Raw genomic sequence first — 21,188 nt, forward strand, 5'->3', positions numbered from 1 at the left:
TAATTGTGGACAAAAATACAAGTGAGAAATCAGTTTGGAGGAATTGAACTTGGTAAGTTATGAAACAAAGATCTTTTTCCAGTACAGCTTGTGAAGGTGAAAACTTTATATTAGGACATTTTAACATAGTCTTATTTATGAAAATTACAATTGTTTTATCTCTGCTGGCCATTCACCAGTCTATTACAAGAACAATAAATATGCTGTTAGTCTACTGGAAATCTTCTTAATGGTAGAGACCATAATATGTACTGAAAGAAATTTTTATGTCTAAAGATCAGCATCTTTAAAAACATGTTATATAAAAATATTTACATGTTATCCAAGAAAAATTGTGTGACATTATGGGAAATAAGCAGGAACAGACAAACTTGAAAGTGACTTTCCTTTTCTCTTGTTTGGAAGAACTATGAATGGGTTTTAAATATATTTTTCCATAATATATTTTGCCTTGAGGGAATATCATAGCAAAAGAGCTTATTATTTTTAAAAACTTGAAAATACACAGATGGTAAAAATTAAGGAAAACTATGGTGAACATTATATAAATGCAAACTTAACTCCTTAATGTATGCAGTTCTTTGAAGCATTTTTATGCTCAAACTTTTATATATATTTTTTAATATATTTATTTTCTTATATATTTTTTCTTTAACTGTGTGCCTTGCACTTGGATTGATAAAAGTAAAAACATTATATAAGAACAATATTGTGAAATGTTTATTTTTTTCACTCAAAAAAATAAAGCTTTTTATTTCATGTGGGTTTTAGATTATACCTAAAGAGAATGATACCCGCTCCCGCTTGACGTATAAGTATATCATCCATGAAGACTCTGTGCCTACAATTAACAGCAACAATGTCATTCAGGAAGAATTAGATACTTTTGAGTGGGCTTTGAAGAGCTGGTCTCAGTGCTCCAAACCCTGTGGTGGAGGTAAGAAACAAAAAGTTATAGTTTTAACATGAAATTCATTCAAAAGCCAATTGTGCTTCTACCTCTAATTGAAATACCAAGAATAACAACCAAATGAAATACCAAGAATAACAACCAAAATGCAATTGTTAGTGAAAATCCCAGAATCAGCAAAGCAGCATATTTCATTCATTACAATGGGGACCACAGAATCTCCTTGATAATTTCTCTTAAGTTATATCTATGTTCAGTGCAGTGGTTACATGTAATCACTTTTCCACAACTCCAAAACTGTCCCAAATCTGTGTGCGTAGATTATCACCTTTCTTCTCTTTTTCTTATTTTTTTTTAAAGTAGAGTAGGTGCACAAAGGGGTTTCAGTTTCACAAAAGATTAGATTATGAGAACAATGCAACTTGATCGATGTTACTTCTTCCATCATTCTATTCTATTTTGATAACTCTATAGCTGATTATGCTCTGTATTTGGATCCAGCTTTTACCCGGAGTGCTTATGTTTCCCTGTAAAAATACTCAACAATGGCCTAATGAGTGTATTTTCATATCCATTTTACTGATAGTAAAACTCCTACACCAAGGAAGCTAACTAGTGTTATTCAATTCTGAAAAATACTGCTGTGTAGAGCTGGCTAAGATAGAATTCTCCCCAACAGGAAAGGGAAGGTGAGGCACTATCATAAAAATGATTGTATACATAACTGTAAACAACACTAATCATGTAGGGAATGCCTGAGTTAACCATTTTTATAACTTAAAATTGAAGAATGTATTCCTAAAGTGTTTCTAAAGTTAGCAGGAACTTTTACATAATTAAGAATCTTTTTTTATTTTTTGCTTGTCCTGGGGCTTGACCTCAGGGTTCTGGGCACTATCCTTGAGAGTTTTTGCTAAAGACTAGTGCTTACCACTTGAGCCACACCCCCATTCTGGCATTTTGGTTGTTCGAGATAATTGTCTCAAGAGTTTTCTGCCTGGGCTGGCTTTGAATCATGATCCTCAGATCTCAGCTTCCTAAATAGGATTACAGGTGTGAGCCACTAGCTCCTGCTTAAGAACATCTCTTTATCTGTTACAGGTTGGTCATTTAATTCAGATCCTCCTTGCACCATTACATCCTCTTGGTCCTAATGCAGGTCATGTCCATGTGGCTCCTTCCTGGCCAGGCTTCCTTCCCTGTTTTGGAAGGGAGAATTATGGCAACAATCTTTCAACTAATTGATCGATGGCAATTTTCTACTATTCCTGTATTCCTACAGTAAAATTTTTTTGAGGGAAAAGTAGGACAATGTTATTTTAAAATCCTCCTGCCTTAATGTAGTATTGTCACCTGCAAATAACTGGAGTCTCGAGTATGCATTTAACCAAAACTGCAGGACATTTTACAAAAGTGGTTTATTCATTTCAAAAATATTGATTGCAATGAAAAACAAAAGTTATTAAAAAATTGTCATGATGCATCTCAGAGGCTAGACAGATTAGCAGTTCAATGTAAGATACAATCTTGAGTTGGAAGAGCACTGCTACTGGGAACATTGGGAGGACATATAACAGATTTTGTCTATATAGTCAATGTTAAATGTCCTGCTTCTAAGAATCATACAGTGTTTCTAAGGATCAAGATGTCTGCAAGTTAATTCTCAGTTCGGAAAGATATTACACAGAGTAAAATGGTAGCTATGATGGATAGTAAATGTGTTGACATGCTAACAAAAGATTAACCTAGATGCAACAATCTGGGTTTTGTGCTTTCTTCACAAATTTTTGTAGATTTTGACATTTTTTTTCCAGAATAGTAATTGTAGAAATCAAAATTGAAAATATTGGGAGATCTCCTTATCTCTGGCCTCTTCATATGTGACACACCTGAAGTGTCCTGTCCCTAGAATTTAATTCTGCTTCTTTTGCTTTTACCCATACGATTTGAACTTCAAGATCATTTTTTGCTCAAGGAAGTTGGGCTCTTATAAGCTTTTGTTGCCTTTTCTCCAGGAAAGCTGTAAAGTGCCCTCTGCATAGTTATTCACATAATACTATGAAGCCTCTGGCACCAGTATTGATTATCACACTAAAATGCATATACTGCCTTTATTTAAATTCATGGGAAAGTGCGCATAATAAATTTTAAAAGATTAGCAATTTTCACCTTCAATTGAAAGTGATAGAACCTCTTACCCTTCTTACCTTTGTACTTGGTTTACTATGTGCACTCAAAATATTCCTTGAATGAATATTCACAAAGGGTATTTCTTTTTCCAGGTTTCCAGTACACTAAATACGGATGCCGGAGGAAAAGTGATAATAAAATGGTTCACCGTAGCTTCTGTGAGGCCAGCAAAAAGCCAAAACCCATTAGACGAATGTGCAATATTCAGGAATGCACACATCCACTGTAAGCATCTAACTGTCCTATGCTGCGGGTGAAATAGGGGTTTGGCTCATTTAAAGTTTCACTCATAAGCAAAGCATATATAAGGATTATATTAAAGCTGTGGTTGCTGCCTCTTAGCTAACATACACCACTTTCTTGATTCAAGGTTTGGGCAGAGTTGAATATTGAATATCTACTGTGCATTGTGAGACAGTTTAGCACTGTGTACAGCAATCATAAACCATACTTATTCCTTCCCTACGCTTCCATATTGGTTTCTTTGTAAGTGCTATTAGTTTTTGGGGCTTCCTTCAGTATGTCTTTGTTTCCATTCCTCTGAGAATTTTCTTCTCCAATAAATTTTCTCCATTTTTATTAGCATATATTACACAAAGGGGGTTTCAGAGTGACATTTCCATACCAGACATTGATCAAATTCATCCTATTTACTCTTCATACCCCTTTCTGAGAGTTTTTAGTGGATTTCATTATACTACTTTTATGTAACGTAAATTCATGATTATTCACTCCTCTCCCCAAATACTATCTTTTCCTGGAGCATAAATCTCTTCTAAGCACTCAGGGACAGAAGGGTTCTTTTCAGTCTTAGCCTAAACTCTACCCAGCTTTCTCCTGGGGATTCTCATTGCCTGTTTGAAAGGAATCTCATTTCCTGCATTAGTTGTCTTCTCATTTCTTGGTTCATTCTAGAAGTTTCAAATTTAGGTAAAATTGCAAAAGATGTCTTTTTCTATCAACTTTGATGTTAAAAAACATTGGCATCTACCACTGAAAATTAGTTGTCAGGTTTTTTTCTCTCTCAAACTAGGATCTGTTGTTTCCTAGTATCTTAAGATTTCACAGTAATGAAGGGGCCGTGACCCTCATTTTTCCTAATGCTCTGGGCTATGTAGTTGTAGACCTTTTAAATTGACTAATCATACTTAAGAGCTATAATGTAATACTGTGAGACAGAATGGTAAAAATCAAGCTAAGCTAATGAGCATAATCCTTCCCCTTCTATAATTTTCTCTGTGTTGTGAACCTTTTAAAATCTGCTCTGAGCAATTCTGAAATACGCATTACATTATTATTAGCCCTATTCAATTTTTAAATCCAATAGAGTCCTTTCCAAATTATTTCCCCTCAAATATGAAGTGCTAAAATGTAATCATGCACCCTGACTTTACCTTTCAGTTTTTTTCCAAACTTACCAAAACAGGATAAAAAGGTCCTTCACAGCAACAGCTGTTAAAATAAGTAAACTCTATAGATTTCTCTATAGATTTCATGAAAGCATATAAAAAAAAGCAGTAACCTTTTTGTCTTAGTACGCATCTGTGGCATTCCTAGTTTTATTGACTTCATGGATTTCATTGCCTGATCTTAGCCAGGGTAATCTTAAGAACAGGTTCAGAATTCCCAGGGCCAAATCGCCAAGTAGATGAAAAATAAAACTGATGTTCGAAAGTCAGAGCTGCTTTGGGCTACTGTGTGCCCTGCTAGGCTGTCGTCACCGGGAGAGCGAGGTGGGGATGTGCATACCATGCATCCCATTGATTGTTCTGTCTCCTCTCTCTGCAGCTGGGTTGCAGAAGAGTGGGAACATTGCACCAAAACCTGTGGCAATTCCGGCTACCAGATCCGCACCGTACGCTGCCTCCAGCCACTCCATGATGGCACCAACCGCTCTGTGCACAGCAAGTACTGTGTGGGTGATCGTCCTGAGAGCCGCCGGCCCTGTAACAGAGGGCCTTGCCCAGCCCAGTGGAAAACTGGGCCTTGGAATGAGGTGGGTGTGTGAAATTCTGTGTGCAGTAAATTTTAACTTGACTTAAACATCAGGTAGGCTTTGTGTAAACTGAGGAACTGGCATGGTTGGTAGGAAATTTTAACACTTTAAAACAATACTGCAGTTAAAAATCAGGGCCAGTGGCTCAGGCCTGTAATCTTAGCTATGCAGAAGGCTGAGGATCAAAGCCAGCCATGCAGAAGGCTGAGGATCAAAGCCAGCCCAGGCAGAGAAAGTCCATGATACTTTTATCCCCAATTATCCACCAAAAATCTGGAAGTGGGATATGGATGGCTCAAGTGGTAGAGTACCATCCTTGAGCAAAAAAAGCCAGAAGATGAGATCCTGAGGTCAAGCCCCAGTAAACAATGAGATCCTGAGGTCAAGCCCCAGTAAACAAATTACTTGGTAGGAATAATCCATATTTATGTGCATTTGTGGCATGAAGGTGTGTCTAAAAGATATACCAAGATCTTTGTTCATTTCTATTTGTACACACTAAATTCCAAACAGACCTTGCTTGTTGAAGCGTACTAGCTTCCACTTGGCTTGTTTTTCGCAGGGTCCAAATTCCCACCTGCACATTCATAGTGCTGTGAAACTTAGCTGTAGCAAAGGACTGACACCTCTCTGAGTCTGTGCAGTTTTCCAAAACATCATCCTTTGCTTCTCCAGCATGCAGCCATTGCCTGGTGAAGGATGATGTTTGGTGATAGGCTGACTCATTGTGACCTTGCCCATATTGTCACCTGCGTTTGGTATTTGTAAAGAGTTATGGGCCATAAGAAGAGTTATAGGAGAAACGGAATCAAAGAGCACAGAGGAGGAAGCATGCAAGTGAGGGTCGTCCATGCTGTGCAGTGAATACAACTCACATCCCATTCCTCCCAGAGAACAAAGGTGCTTCTTCATAGCTTGGAAGTTGCTATCTTCATTAAGAAATAAATTTATAGGAGTAAAGTAACAGTAGTTACTGTGATGACGCTGAGTTCATCAAGGCCATCCTAATGGCTTCTGGGTTGTGTACCAGACATCTTACTTCCTTTGCTCTTAGTCCCACAGCAGTACTCTGAGGCAAGAGTCACTATGGAAGCTTTCCAGATGAGGATATTGAAATTCAAACAGAAAAAGTACCAGGTTGAGGATGAAAAAGTACCAGGTTGAGGATGATAAATGATGGAGCCCTGGTTTAAACCCTGTCTTCAAAACCACTGCTAATAATCATGGCCCCAGTAGAGAAACAACCACCACAGAACTATGGGGACTGTGAGTGCACATGGCTTCCAGTCTTGGTGGAATAAACCACTAACTACAGCCTTTATCTCTGTAGTGTTCAGTGACCTGCGGTGAGGGAACAGAGGTGAGGCAGGTGCTGTGCAGGGCTGGAGACCAATGCGACGGGGAAAAGCCCGAGTCTGTCAGAGCCTGTCAGCTACCTCCCTGCAATGGTAAGTGGGATCTCACTGTTCTGATGTTTTTTTAAAAACTTTTACATGAGTAAGGTACATTTCTCGTTGAACACTATTACCCATTCCATTATTGTTCTCCAACTATCCCTTCCCTCTCCGGACTCCACCCCCACCTCAAAGTTGTAAAGTTCATTTCCAACTTTGTGTCCTGTGAGTATCATTGGTGCAATGGGTCATCTTTTGTACTTCTTTCAGCATTGTGTTATTTCCCTTTCCCCGATCAGATAAATGCATATACCTGGCAATCTCTGGTACCCTTCATCTGATGATTTTTTTTTTTTTTTTTTTTTTTTTGTCGGTCATGGGGCTTGAACTCTGGGCCTGGGCGCTGTCCCTCAGCTCTTCAGCTCAAGGCGAGCGCTCTACCACTTGAGCTACAGCGCCACTTCCGGTTTTCTGGTGGTTTATTGGAGATAGGAGTCTCACGGTCTCTCCTGCCCGGGCTGGCTTTGAACCGCGATCCTCAGATCTCAGCCTCCTGAGTAGCTAGGATTACAGGCGTGAGCCACCAGCGCCCGGCTCTGATGATGTTTTTAAACCTAGCAAAGCAGAGAAATAAGCAAAGAAAAACATCCTTGCAGTATTAGCCTGACTGCTACTGGTGACAATGGCCCACCTCACCTATCTGTAACATTGGAATGGTGCAGTTTTGTGTGTGTATAGAGCTTGCCAATTTAGGTCTCTAGTGAGGGCTACTTATTTTTATTCATTATGTTCTTCAAGTAAAATTTCACATTATTTCACACCATGTTGATACATTAATTTTAGCAAGTATGGCCTAGCAATTGGCTATATTTCAAAAATAATGTGTATTTTCTTTGTTTCTTTGTTTTCTTTGGTTTCCATCTCTGTATCAGCCTGTCTCATTTTGCCCTCTTTTCTGTGTTCCACATGTTAGGGGCCTATTTCTACTCTGCCCCCAGGCCCATTTATCTCGTGATTTGACACATTTTGAGATTCAGGATTAAAGGTTTCTTTTCCCCAGCCTACAAATCTTAAAGTAAGCCACAGATATTGACATATGCTATGCTTTTCAACAAAGTTGAATGTTTTTATATTTTGAAGTTTCAGGCTTTAAATCTTATAAATCTTAAAAATAATTTTCATTATATAATGGCAAGTACAGATATGACCATGAGGGGGAGACATAGCACTTACAATTTGCTTTTTTGGCTTTGGTTTTGAAGTAAAATGATTTTGTATCTGGTTTAAAACCTTAAAATTTGGGGCTGGGAAGGTGGCTCAGTGGTAGAGTGCTTGCCTTGCATGCATGAGGCCCTGGGTTCGATTCCTCAGTACCACATACACAGAAAAAGCTGGAAGTGCGGTGCTATGGCTCAAGTGGTAAAGTGCTAGCCTTGAGCTGAAGAGCTCAGAACAGTGCCCAGGCCCAGAGTTCAAGCTCCATGACCAGCAAAAAAAAAAAACCTTAAAATTTACTACTGCGCCCAGAGTTCAAGCTCCATGACCAGCAAAAAAAAAAAAACCTTAAAATTTACTACTGCTATCTCTCTCTATATATTATATTGCACGTATATAATATATACTATATATTATATTGAATATAATATATAATATGTGTGTGTATAATTTATGAAATTGACAGGCTAACCTCTTTCCAGGAAAGCTTGATTGATCTTAAAATCTGGTAGACATAGCTAAAATATGGAACCAACCCAGATGAATGGATCAAGAAAATGTGGTATATATACACAATGGAATTCTATGCCTCCATCAGAAAAAATGGCATTGCCCCATTTGTTAGGAAATGGAAAGACTTGGAAAAAATTATATTAAGTGAAGTAAGCCAGGCCCATCCATGGAAAAAATTATATTAAGTGAAGTAAGCCAGGCCCAAAGAAACATAGGTCCCATGGTTTCCCTTATTTGCAATATCTAGTATATGTCTAGGACAATCAGAAAAGGTCAAAGGCTATGTACATATGACCAGATAAGATGATGCTAAGCGAAATGACCAAGATAGGGACACGAGGTTTTATCTTTCTTGCTGTTCTTTTTAATGTACTATGTGACTTTTTTTCTTCCTTTTGTATGTTTTCCCCCCTTGACATAACCCCTATTTTTACTGTATTTGCTTCCTGTGCCTGCATCTTCTATGTACATTTTTCTAATTTAGGGAGGAGAAGGGAAATAACAAAATGCTGAAATAAAGTTAGAGGATGACCCATTGTAACAATGAGATGTATGAGACACTATGTTGAAAATGAACTTAACAACTTGGTGGGGGGGAGGGAAGAGTTGGGGAGGAAAGGGATGGTAGGGGAAAAACAGAGGGGTAACAATGCTTGACAGGAAATGTACTCATTACCTTACTCATGTAACTGCAACCCCTCTGTACAGTATCTTTCCAATGAAAATATTTTTTAAAAACCTGGTTAATTTTTCTATCAGACATGGGAGCGATGGAGAACATCACTATATTAGTAGTTCCACATTTCTCTGCTAATCTGTAACTCTGAAATCTATGCCTAAAGGCCACACATTTCTGCTACATTTTTATCAAACAGGTAAAAATTCCCCTGAGTCAGCATCCCCCCCACCAAATGGACTTTTGAGATCAGATGTAAAAATTCCTTTTCCTGACTTACTCATTATGACAAGAAAAATTATCGTGAAGAAGTGGCTAAAGATTCCTCTATGTGCATTTGCCCTTCCTCCATCTCTCTCCCCTTTCCTCTTCTACACAGAAGTATATTCTGGTTTTAAAAGAGACCAGGCTCCAATTACAAAGTACTCCCACTTTACAGAGTCTCCCATTTACAATCTTCCTCCAGCAACAAGGGAACACCTCATACTTTTGTACTCAGGAGGTTAAAGCCTAACCTATTTCTTATTTAAGGACATAACTATTGACCATTTGAAGTGAAGCTCACTAATGATCCTCAAGCATTCACAACATCAAGTGACTTTAGCTGTAATATGATTCAGTCTATAATTTGAGATGTGGACATAGCATGACAGATCTTAGGATAATTCCTGGTTTGACCTGATATAAGTACATCTGACCTGATATAAGTACATCTGACCTGATATAAGTACATACTCATTTTGCATGAACTTAGTAAATAATAGTGTGGGTGTATATAGAGAAACATCAAATACTTTGAGAGTAACTTCATTCCCTTAATAATACTTTCTTAAAGAATTAAGGGAATGAATCAACCTTAGCTCAAGAACTATGGCCTATTTCATGCAAATTTGTGCAAATTTGTGCTTTCAACAGTAACCTAAGAATTTTCACTGGTAAACACTTAAAGTAGAAGGGACACTGGGACGCTATTAGAAAGGCAGAAATTCAATATAAAACGAGCATAAAAATATAAGCCTTTTTTTTTAATCTTGACAAATATCTGTGATGGTTCTCATTTCCCACTCTGAGACCCAAACTACCCTGCTAAACATTAAAATGGTAGTAAATGGTAGTGGTAATGCCAATGGCTGTGGCTAAAGAACTTCCTATTTCAGTGAATTCAGCCTAATGTATGTTTTCACTTTTGCAGATGAGCCATGTTTGGGAGACAAGTCCATATTCTGTCAAATGGAGGTGCTGGCCCGATACTGTTCCATTCCAGGTTATAAGAAGTTGTGTTGTGAGTCGTGCAGCAAGCGCAGCAGCACCTTGCCACCACCCTACCTGGGAGAAGCTGCTGCAACTCACGATGATTCTATCTTCAGTTCGAGTGACCTCTCAAAATCTCTAGTGATGCCTACACCTCTGGTTCCTTACTATTCAGAGACCCCTGCTGAGAAAAAGTCTTTGGGAAGTCCACACGCACATGCTGCTTTCAGCAGACCTGATGGTGCTAACTCACCCCAGAGAGAAGCACAGCAGGCTGGAAGTAAGACTCTGACCCTGGTCTCAGAACCATCCTCCTCATCCACCAAGGGTGCTGGCCACCTTGATTCTGCTTCACAGGTAGCTGCTGCATCCTTCCTTGACATCAGTGATTCCACAGGTGCTTCTTCTCAGGCAAGAACCTCAAAGAAAGGTGACAAGATAATAAGGTTGCCTGTTTTAGAAAGATGAGAAGATAGATCTCGAAACCTGGACAACCTCTCTCTCTGCATGGTGCATACAGCTTGTTCAAAGTGGGAATCTCCATAGATGGTTTACGTTTATCGGTTAAATGGAAGTACGTAAAGTGCTGGTTCACTTTCTCGTGGCTTTTATCCTCCCTTTTTATTCTGCATTGACTCATTTCACCAGAATTCATCGGAAGAAAGGACCAAAGATATGTTCACAGAAAGACAGTGTATTGCTGAGTCTGGTGGCTGCTCTCTAGAAGGGAATGGAACCAATTGTGCATATCAGCTGATTTTTTTAATGCCAACGGTTTACACCTCAAGAAATTTTGGAAATAGTGCAAAGAATTGTTAGACTTGTATTCCTATTTATCTATATTAGAAATATTGTATGGGCAAATTTGCAGCTGTTGTGTAAATACTGTATATTGCAGAAATCAGTATTATTTTAAAGAGATGTTCTTGAATGATTGTTTACTATCTTACATTTCTGGATGTTCTAGGTGCCTGCCATTGAGTATTGCCTTATTTGACATTCCATAGGTTGATTTTTTTCAAAGCAGAATATTATGAAGAAGTTAGAATTACAGCTACTGACAATATAAGAAGCTTTGTTGTATGGTTTTTGTTGAATCAACAATGTGATACTTAAATTATAGAAAAAGCAGAGAACTGAAAGATAAACAGATCTCATCTATTCCCTATTGTTGCTACAACTAAAACACAAAACCCAGGATTGTAATGATTAGAGCAGTAAATGAACCTGCACAAGACAAATGGTCTTGCCAGGACCTCATTTTGTACCCTTGTGATTTTTCTAATTTTCCTATTGCTGATATACAAACGCTTATACTTTTGAGTAGCTGAGAAAAATATCAGACTAGAAGTGACAGTGCTTTGAAAGCAGGTTCAAGGAAGTATTCGTTAATGGTTGAAATAATTTATTTTCTGCATGGTTCATATCCAAATATTCACAACCACAATGCATCCGACTGCAATAATGTGCTAGTAATTTATGTCAGTGATCACCTTGCTCACAGTGAAGCCAGAAATGCTCTCTCCAGGGAGTAGATGTAAAGTACTTGTACATAGAATACAAAACGGAAAATATTTATTAAAAGTTGATTTTTTTCTTGATAGTATTTTTATGTACTAAATATTTACACTAGTAACAATGAAATATTTTGGTAAACTAGAGAGAGAATTTTCTGTGCCATAGAGGAGAAATTAATGCAAAGCCTATCACCACAGCCAATTCAAAGCTAAAAATCAATTTAATATCATGTAAACAAACCTTTTTTTTGCCTTTTTTTTAAAGTAGTCCATGCAAAGCTGTTTCCCTTGATGGAAACATAAAATAGGAATTCAGCTACAGCTATGTCTTTAATGAACAGCGAATTAGAAACATTTTAAGGTGTATGAAAGATAAATATTCCACAAATGACACGTAAAGTGTCCTAAGCAGAAGGTTCGAAGGCAATATTTGTAAACTGTAGACATATTAACCTGTCAAAGCACAGATGTTCAAGGACTTCTACATTTTGCTAGTAAACAGCCTCAAACATTGATTCTATACCTCTAAAATGAATCGCTGCTACTTTGTAAAACACATTGAGTGAATTCCAGATAGTAAAACAATCCCTGAGCCTTGAAGAGAAGTTATTTTTCCCCCCTAAGAGTATTACCAGAATGAGATTCTCTCTAGTTTACTTGCATGTGCATATGTCTAGTCCTCAGGGACTATGAAGATGGTCAAACACACACACCTCCCATAAAGATGGACAAATTTATTCTACTTCTGACCTATGAGCTTTCTCTTCTACTAAGCTAAAAATTACTTCCCATCAAAGTGTACACTACTGATGCTGTTTGTTGTATTGGGAACATGTAGCAATAAAAATAAAAATGTTAAAATAGAGATCTGACTTGACCTAGATTTTTATCATTAGAATGCTGGATCCTATAGTAACGGAAACATGTAATTTCCTTCTCCAAACAGAAATGGCATCAAGTTCATTTACTACTTTGTAAAACAAATTGGGTGAATTCCAGATAACAAAACATCATGAGATATTGTCTCCTTTTCATATCAAGATATGTCTTAAAAAAAAATCCGGAGCCAGGGCACTGGTAGCTAATACCTATATCCTGAAATCTGAGGATTGTGGTTCAGAATCAGCCAGGGCAGGAAAGAACATGAGACTCTTATCTCCAATTAATCACCAGAAAACCAGAAGTGGCACTGTGGCTAAAATGGGGGGAGCACTCACCTTGAGCTGAAAAGTTCAGGGACAGCACCCAGGTCCAGAGTTCACAAAAACAAAACAAACAAAAAAACCCAAGCGGTTCTGGGGGGTGGTTTTCTGCTTCATTCTGTCCCACAGAACCTCAGAGAGAAAAGATGGAGATTTATGAAAAGGAAGGGAGTGGGGGCTTCAATTATTTTAAATGTGCAACATCTGAGTGGCTTTGAACCTGGATTAGCCAAAGCCTGGTGAGAACAAACAACTCAAGTCTCAGGACTATCAGGGAGGAGGGAACACACAGTGAATGGCTTTTTATTATGAGAGCAGGAAACCAGACATTATGCAATGATGATTAGCACTATGAACTGCAAAGCTAAAAGGCTCAGGTTTGATCTCCTCCTGCAACTTCATACTTGAATGACCTTAATCAACTTCACTAAGTTTTGGTTTGCTTATCTATAAAATTGGAGGCAGTTTCAAGAAGAAATATTGCCTGACTTAGGTAACTGTAACCCCTCTGTACATCATCTTTACAATAAAATTGTTAAAAATTGGAAGAACTGACATACATGTTTACTATGAGAAATGAATTAATAAGTACAGCTGCAGAGCCTAGCCATTATACTAAATCCTCTATTCTCCTCATCTTCATTGTATACTTGAACCATAGCTTTAGTCTGATAACCACAGCTAGTTTAAACCCTGGTCACTAAAGCTCAGTGATGACAGGAAGAGAACATGACTTGGGAAAATTCAAAGATCACTCATCTTTAAAATTTGATAGAATGTACTAATTTAAAATGGTCTCCTGTCAGTGACTGTATAAAATTCTAGCTAATTATCTACACTCTCCCTTTGCAAGCACTAGGTAAATTATAGCTAATCCCTTAGTTTGACTATGAATTCCTCTCATGATACCCAATAGTGCCAACAAGCTATTTGCAAATAAAAAGTGTTGCTCATACATTTAATTTAAACACATGCAGAAAGTAATTTTTCAACAAAGAAACTAAACTATAAAAGAAGAAAGTGATCAAGATCTAGATAAATCTAGATAAATCAAGAAAATCATTACTTGATAAAAAGTATTGATAAAAGTATTTAAAATGAGGTAAAATATGCAAACTACATTAGAGTAAATGGAAATTATCAACACATTAATAGAAACATCAATTCCAGATACTTGTGGATAATTCAGAGACAAAGTTTAACTTCTCAAAATATTAACTATTAAATATGAGAAAGCATAGCTTACTAAGATGAATTTGACATCCAAAGTGTATATTTTAAGAAGAGCAAAGATGTGTATGAATTCCTGCAAAGTTATTATGCAAAGTTATGATAGAATTCACCAGAGAATTACAATTGCTCACTCAAATTGCCCCTATCCCAACAAATGACAACTAAAATAGTGGTCCTGAGCATTTTTGTTTTACAGTAAGTACTAATGATATTGTGATTTGAAACATTGCTGTTTTCCAGCCAATCTATAATTTCATGCAAATAGGTTTGACTTATCTTTCAGCCAGTTAACAACAATTAACCTAGGGCTGAGTGATGCTATATATACTGTAATGCTGAGTAATACTTGATCTACCAATACCTCCAAAACATTCCATCAGGGAAGAGAAATATTATTCACCATATTATTTTTAGTTGTTATCACTAGTGTTACTATTTCCTGGCATGTTGTATCACTTCGACAGTGATGGCAATGAAAGATTAAGCATTTAAAAATATCAATTTTAAGTCTTTGATGACCAACAGAATATTAAGGAAGAGGATGGTGAAAATTGCTTACAGGTGTCTATTTCTGCCACATTGCCTTAAGTATACTAAAACACACTTACTGCCTATATTATAATATGGGTTATTGAGGGAGGGAAAGGCCAAGCAGAAATTTGAAGTCCCTAGAAGAGATGGTCAACAGAATTACATATTTTCCACATTTTTAATAACCTCTGTTATTTGGAGACTGCATTTCGACATGTCTATGCATGCTATGTTCCCTATCAGCCTGCCTCACTTCCCCATCCTCCACCATCATGCTTCCTTACTCCTCGTTTCAAGACCAGCTCAACAGGCTTTTGGTTCCATTGTAACAAATATACTTAAAGTATTACTGTATATTCCTTCCTTCACCTTCTCAGTTCACCCTCCACATTTCTACTAATACCCATGGTTGCTGAGCATATTCTTTTTCTGTTTTCAAGATTTTTTTTGTTTTTCTTAAAAAGTATGTGGTCTCTGGACAATGTGCCTAGAGCTCCTAAAGAATAAAGTTTTAATGAACATGAAGGACCTGGTATTACCCAAAGAGCCTTCCCAGCTAGATATGTAGGTGGATGTTCAGTGGACTCCTCTGTAGACATGCCTGGAAGACCTACCTGAACTCACAGACTTGCTTGAGAGACATACTGATACCTGCTGAGCTGACACCCCTAGGAAATCTTATAATGGAAAAAATAATACTATTAGGAGACATTAAATTATCATTTGTTTTAAAATTAGAATTCACATAGAAAAATTATACTTTGGAGAACTCAGCTGAAATGTATCTGACTCTTATTCTTGTTCACCCAAACCTCAAAGGTCAGGTTGTCATTTTAATTCAAATTCTCTTTATCTAACCATAAAAGATAGGCAAGAAGTTGCCTATTGAGAAGCCACAGGTAAAACACAACCACACAATTGGTTTCTTGTCACATTTTAAATCTGCAGATAGAAAAATTCTTTTGAATATTTTGAGTTACACCCTCACTGTCTCATCATTGATCCAAAAGAGAACCAGTTATAGCAAGAAAACTATTCACTGCCACATAAACACACAAGCACACATTTTCATTACTACAAAGAGATGTGACAAGAAGACAATTAGGAAAACAACTGAAATTGCCCAAGAGTGTTAATAAAATAATCTCTTAAATATAATTTCATTTAATCTTCCTTATAATCTTAAGACATGTCTAACCATATATGCTAATTGATTTACATGAGCTTCAGAACAGTACAACTTGTTAAGATATTGTTGATTTACACTTACAACAAGATATGTGATCTAAGAAATGTACTTCAGGAAAGATGACTAAGCTTTCACAAGTATTCTCACATGAATATAACTAAAATAGTATCTAAAATTAATTGTCCAGAAGAGAAGTTTAAATATTATTTTATCAACTACTTCCTAATTGCTATCAGGATGAAGGCAACTTCAAAATTGATTTTACTCCACTATATTTATAATTTCTTTGATTTAGAGCTACATTATGATACATAGAAACATAATAAAAATTGGTAAGCCTGTAAAAGAAGTGGGTGATAAAAATCTCAGTGCAGCCAATCATGTAGAAATGAAGGGTCTAAATGATGTAAGGTGCTCAATTTTATTTCACAAATTTTGAACCGTGCCCTTCTTCTATTGAGAATTGTAACTTTTTCTTTTTTTTTTTGTAGCACCCAATAGACATGTCTTTTGTGTCTTCCATTTTAACTACAAAGGCAAGACTTCATTAGTACCTTATCAAACCCTAAAATTTCCAAATCCTAAAACATATGACAAAAAAACGGTCATCTTAATAATATGCTACACAAAGAACATCTATAAAGGTTGATCTATTTGCCATTCTTTCTTCTTCATGTATTCATTCCACAAGTGGTATATTTTTCTAAATCAAGGGTTGGCATTTTTTTCCAATAAAGCACCAAACAGCAAATGTTTGCAAATGTACCTAACACTGTAAGATTTTTGTTACAGTTTCTCAAATTCTGTCAGCCTGAAAACATTGACAGACCAAGGAATGTGTGTGGCTAGCCCAGACATGTGATAGCTATGGTCTGATGATCCCATATCTAACGTAACAGCGGGCTATGAGGAAACCAAAGTTGCTGCTCTCAGAGAACTTATATTCTAAAATGACACATACAAACAAACATAAAACTGTACATAAAATGTTAAGTGTGATTAAGGAATGTTTTATAGCAAGGTAAGGAGAAAGTGAAAAGTAAAAATAAAAAACAATTCAGAAAAATTAAAGATACAGAATAAATGGCACATCATATGCTAAAAGAACTGCGCTTCTTAAAGTTGTAGAAACAGAGTTATAGAAATGAAGATAACAATGTGGAATAATTTTTCTCTTATCAGAAAATCAATTATTAAAATAATTGATAATTTAGCTGGGTTCTGGTGGCTCATCCCTGTAATCCTACAACTATTAATCTACTCAAGAGGCTGAGATCTGAGGATCTCCATTCAAAGCCAGCCCAGCAAGCTCTTATCTCCAATTAACCACCAAAAAGACAGTAGATTTTGGCTCAAATGGTTGGTGTTATCCTTGAGCAAAAAAGCTCAGGGATAATGCCCAGGCCCTGAGTTCAAGCCTCAAGCTGGCACTCAGAAACAGACACACACCCCCATACACACACACACACACACACACACACACACACACACACACACACACACACACACACACACACACACACACACACACACACACACACACACACACACACACACACACACACACACACACATGCTCTCTTGCTCTCTCTCTCTCTCTCTCTCTCTCTCTCTCTCTCTCTCTCTCCTGATAATTCATTGTATTGTGAAGGATAAGAGAAAAAAAAGTCATGGAAATTCACAAACAGGAACCATTCTGGAGTTTTTTAAAATACCATTGATATTGCAAAGAGTGTTTGCCTGATCATTTAGAATGCCTACTGCAGAACCATAACCGTTATGAAATAAGTGTATTAGTATAATAATGTGGCAATTTATCTAATAGAAAATTAATGAAACCTTATCAACAGAAGATAGTGAAAATAATGGAAATGCTATTCAATAGGTGGCAAAGACATCCAAGACACCCTTAGAATTTTAAACTAAGTTGACACTGAATGTTTCTAAGATAGAAATTGGCAAAAGACACTGGGTGAAATGACCTTCCATGCTTATAGATCAAAAGAATTATTATTGTTAAAATGGCCATATACCTAAAACAGTAAATTCCCTCCTCATCAAAATCCCAACAACAGTCTTCACAGATACAGAAAAGGCAGTTCTAAAATTCATAACAGAAACACAAACCATATTGAATAACCAAAGCACTCCTAAGCAACAGGAGCGAAGGCCAGAGGCATTACACTACTTAATTTCAAACTCTACTACAAAGACATCATCACAAAATATTATGGTTTTGTACAAAATAACATACATGAACCAACGGAATAAAAGATCCAGAAAATAAATCCAAAATAGCCATAGCCATCTGATTCTTTTTAAATTATTTTATTTTTATTGTAAAGGTGATGTACAGAAGGGTTATAGTTATATATGTCAGATAATAAATACATTTCTTTTTAAACAATGTCATTTCTTCACTCGTTTTCTCCCAGTTTTTCCTTCCTGGTTCCACTCCCAGGAAGAGTGGAGTTCATTTTCAACACCCTGTCTAGTAAGTATAGCTGCTGCATTTGTTCAACCTTTGTCCTTCCATTTCTGTGCTCCTTCTTTACCATCCCCAAATAGAGAAACTTATATACAAGATAAAAGGTACAGAAAAAAAGGGGGAAAAAAGAACAAAATAACATAAAAATTCATAGTGTGAGAGCGATACTTTTAGGAGAGGATCACAAAACTTAAGTAGCTATGGGCATATGGTCATATAAAATGATGTTTAATGAAATGAACTCCAAGATATGGAAACAAGAGGTTTTTTTTTTTTAATATTATTTTATTTTATTTGAGAACATACTGTACAGAGGGGCTACAATTACATGGGCAGGATAATGCATACATTTCTTACCAAGCATTGCAGCCTCCTCCTTTGTTTACCCTTCACCTCCCTTCCCAGCCTCCCCCCTCCCCCCACCCAATTATACCCCCTCCCCCCCCCACCGACATTGTAAAGCTGGTTTTGACATGACATTTTGTACTTCTCATTGTTGCAACAGGTCCACCTGAGTCCTTAAACGACTTGTTTGCCCCCATCTCCTCCACATGTTATACTGACATCAAATATAGTGAAAGCGGGGGTTACACTGTGGGGGAGGGACATACAAAGCAACAAAGAAATAATCTTATAAATGCGTTAGAAACATATGCATGAAAGAAACAAAAACATTAAAATACATATTTAAGGGTTCATTTTCCTAACATCACATTATCTGACCTTTTCTATACTAGATATTGCAAATAAGGGAAACCATGGGACCTATGCTTCTTTGGGCCTGGCTTACTTCACTTAATATAATTTTTTCCAAGCCTTTCCATTTCCTAACAAATGGGGAAATGTCATTCTTTCTGATGGAGGCATAGAATTCCATTGTGTATATATACCACATTTTCTTGATGCATTCCTCTACTGAGGGGCATCTGGGTTGGTTCCATATCTTAGCTATGGTAAATAATGCTGCAATAAACATAGTTGTGCTGGTAGCTTTAGTGTGGTCTTGTTTGTAAACATTTGGGTAAATGCCCAAAAGTGGGATTGCTGGATCATAGGGGAGATCTATGTGAAGTCTTTTGAGGAACCTCCATAATGCTTTCCAAAGTGGTTGAACAAGTTTACATTCCCACCAACAATGAAGTAAGGTTCCTTTCTGTCCACATCCCCTCCAGCATCTGTTGTTGTTAGAGTTCTTGATTTTTGCTGTTCTAACTGGAGTGAGGTGATATCTCAATGTTGTTTTGATTTGCATTTCTTTTATGGCTAGGGATGTTGAACATTTCTTCATGTGTCTATTGGCCATCCTTCTTTCTTCTTCAGAGAAGCTTCTCTTTAAGTCTTTCGCCCACTTATTTATTGGGCAGTTGTTTCTTTGAGGATTTGTTGTTGGGTGGTTTAATTTTTTGAGTTCCAAGTATATTTTAGATATGAGACCCTTGTCCGTTGTATGGCTAGTAAAGATCTTCTCCCAATCGGTGGGCTTTCTATTGATCTTGCTAGCTATGTCATTTGCCCTGCAGAAGCTCTGCAACTTTATGCAATCCCATTTGTCCAACCTTTCTTTGATTTGTTGTGTTTCCGGGTCTCTATTCAGAAAATTTCGGCCTGAGCCAAGGAGACCTAAGGTTTCTCCTATTCCATCCTGTAATGTTTTCAGAGTGTCTGCTTTGAGTTCAAGGTCTTTGATCCATTTGGAGTTGATTCTGGTGCAGGGTGATATATAAGGATCTAGCTTTAGTTTTCTACATGTAGTTAACCAATTTTGCCAGCACCATTTACTGAAGACGCTGTCTTTCTTCCATTCTATTGTTTTAGCTTCCTTATCGAAGATTAGATGGCTATAGGTCTGTAGGTTCATTTCTGGGTTTTCAATTCTATTCCATTGGTCCTGAGGTCTGTTCTTATGCCAATACCAAGCTGTTTTGATTACTATGGCTTTATAGTAGAGTTTGAAATTTGGTATTGATATTCCTCCAGCAGTGTTCTTTCCGTTGAGGCACGTTTTTGCTATTCGGGGTCTTTTATTGTTCCATATGAATTTTTGGATTGCCTCCTCTATTTCCTTGAAGAATGAGGGTGGAATTTTGATAGGTATCGCGTTGAATTTGTAGATAGCTTGGGAAGTATTGCCATTTTCACGATGTTAATCTTGCCAATCCAGGAGCATGGGAGGTTTTGCCATTTTTTAAGTTCTGTGTTGATTTCCTTTTTCAAGATTTTAAAGTTTTCATCATAGAGGTCCTTCACTTCTTTGGTTAAGTTAATTCCTAGGTATTTTATTTTTTGTGGGGCTATTACAAATGGAGTTGCTTTCCTAATTTCAGCCACACTTTTCTCATTGTTGGCATATAGAAAAGCCATTGATTTTTGGGGGTTAATTTTATAACCTGCTACTTTGCCAAAGTTTTGAATCAGCTTGAGTAATTTGGGAGTGGAGTCCATGGGATTCTTTAAATACAAGATCATGTCATCTGCAAAGAGGGAGAGTTTTATTTCTTCTTTCCCTATTTGGATCCCCTTTATGTCTGCATCTTGTCTTATTGCTGTAGCTAGGCATTCTAATACTAGATTGAAGAGAAGTGGAGAGAGTGGGCATCCTTGTCTCATTCCTGAGTTAAGAGGAAATGGCTTTAGTTTTTCACCATTGAGTATAATGCTGGCTGTAGGTTTGTCATATACAGCCTTTATTGTATTGAGGAATGTTCCATGGATTCCTAATTTTTCCAGAACCTTCATCATAAAGGGGTGTTGGATCTGGAAACAAGAGGTTTTACGTTATTTTACCACCTGATTCTTAACAAAGATTCTAAAAATATATACTGGGAAAAGACGACAGCTTCTTTAACAAGTGGTGCTGGGAAACATGGACATGTATGTGCTAAA

At 37.0% G+C, this 21,188-nt stretch overlaps 1 protein-coding gene and 1 long non-coding RNA gene across 4 annotated transcripts in view; one reads left to right on the forward strand and one right to left on the reverse strand.

Moving 5' to 3' along the window:
- Adamts3 (ADAM metallopeptidase with thrombospondin type 1 motif 3) overlaps positions 1–12,495 on the forward strand; it is a 204,270-nt gene extending 191,775 nt beyond the window's left edge. For both annotated transcript variants that reach the window (XM_070012305.1, XM_070012306.1), the window contains exons 18-22: positions 772–937; positions 3,193–3,325; positions 4,889–5,096; positions 6,427–6,544; positions 10,087–12,495. In XM_070012305.1, coding sequence (XP_069868406.1) covers positions 772–937; positions 3,193–3,325; positions 4,889–5,096; positions 6,427–6,544; positions 10,087–10,613 — 1,152 coding nt within the window. In that variant the 3' untranslated portion in view covers positions 10,614–12,495. The remainder of the gene's footprint in view (positions 1–771; positions 938–3,192; positions 3,326–4,888; positions 5,097–6,426; positions 6,545–10,086) is intronic.
- The window catches only part of LOC138820585 (uncharacterized), a 52,311-nt gene continuing 31,977 nt past the window's right edge, over positions 855–21,188 (reverse strand). The window contains exons 2-4 of one of the 2 annotated variants that reach the window (XR_011369926.1): positions 12,880–12,996; positions 10,399–10,564; positions 855–926 (exon numbers count right to left, since the gene is read on the reverse strand). This is a non-coding gene — a long non-coding RNA (uncharacterized lncRNA). Of the gene's footprint in view, positions 927–10,398; positions 10,565–12,879; positions 13,652–21,188 lie in introns of those variants that run through there. The other variant, XR_011369925.1, reaches the window with a different exon arrangement.

The sequence above is a fragment of the Dipodomys merriami genome, unplaced genomic scaffold (assembly GCF_024711535.1).
Source record: "Dipodomys merriami isolate MVZ:Mamm:240054 unplaced genomic scaffold, mDipMer1.0.p SCAF_9, whole genome shotgun sequence".
Lineage (NCBI taxonomy): Eukaryota > Metazoa > Chordata > Mammalia > Rodentia > Heteromyidae > Dipodomys > Dipodomys merriami.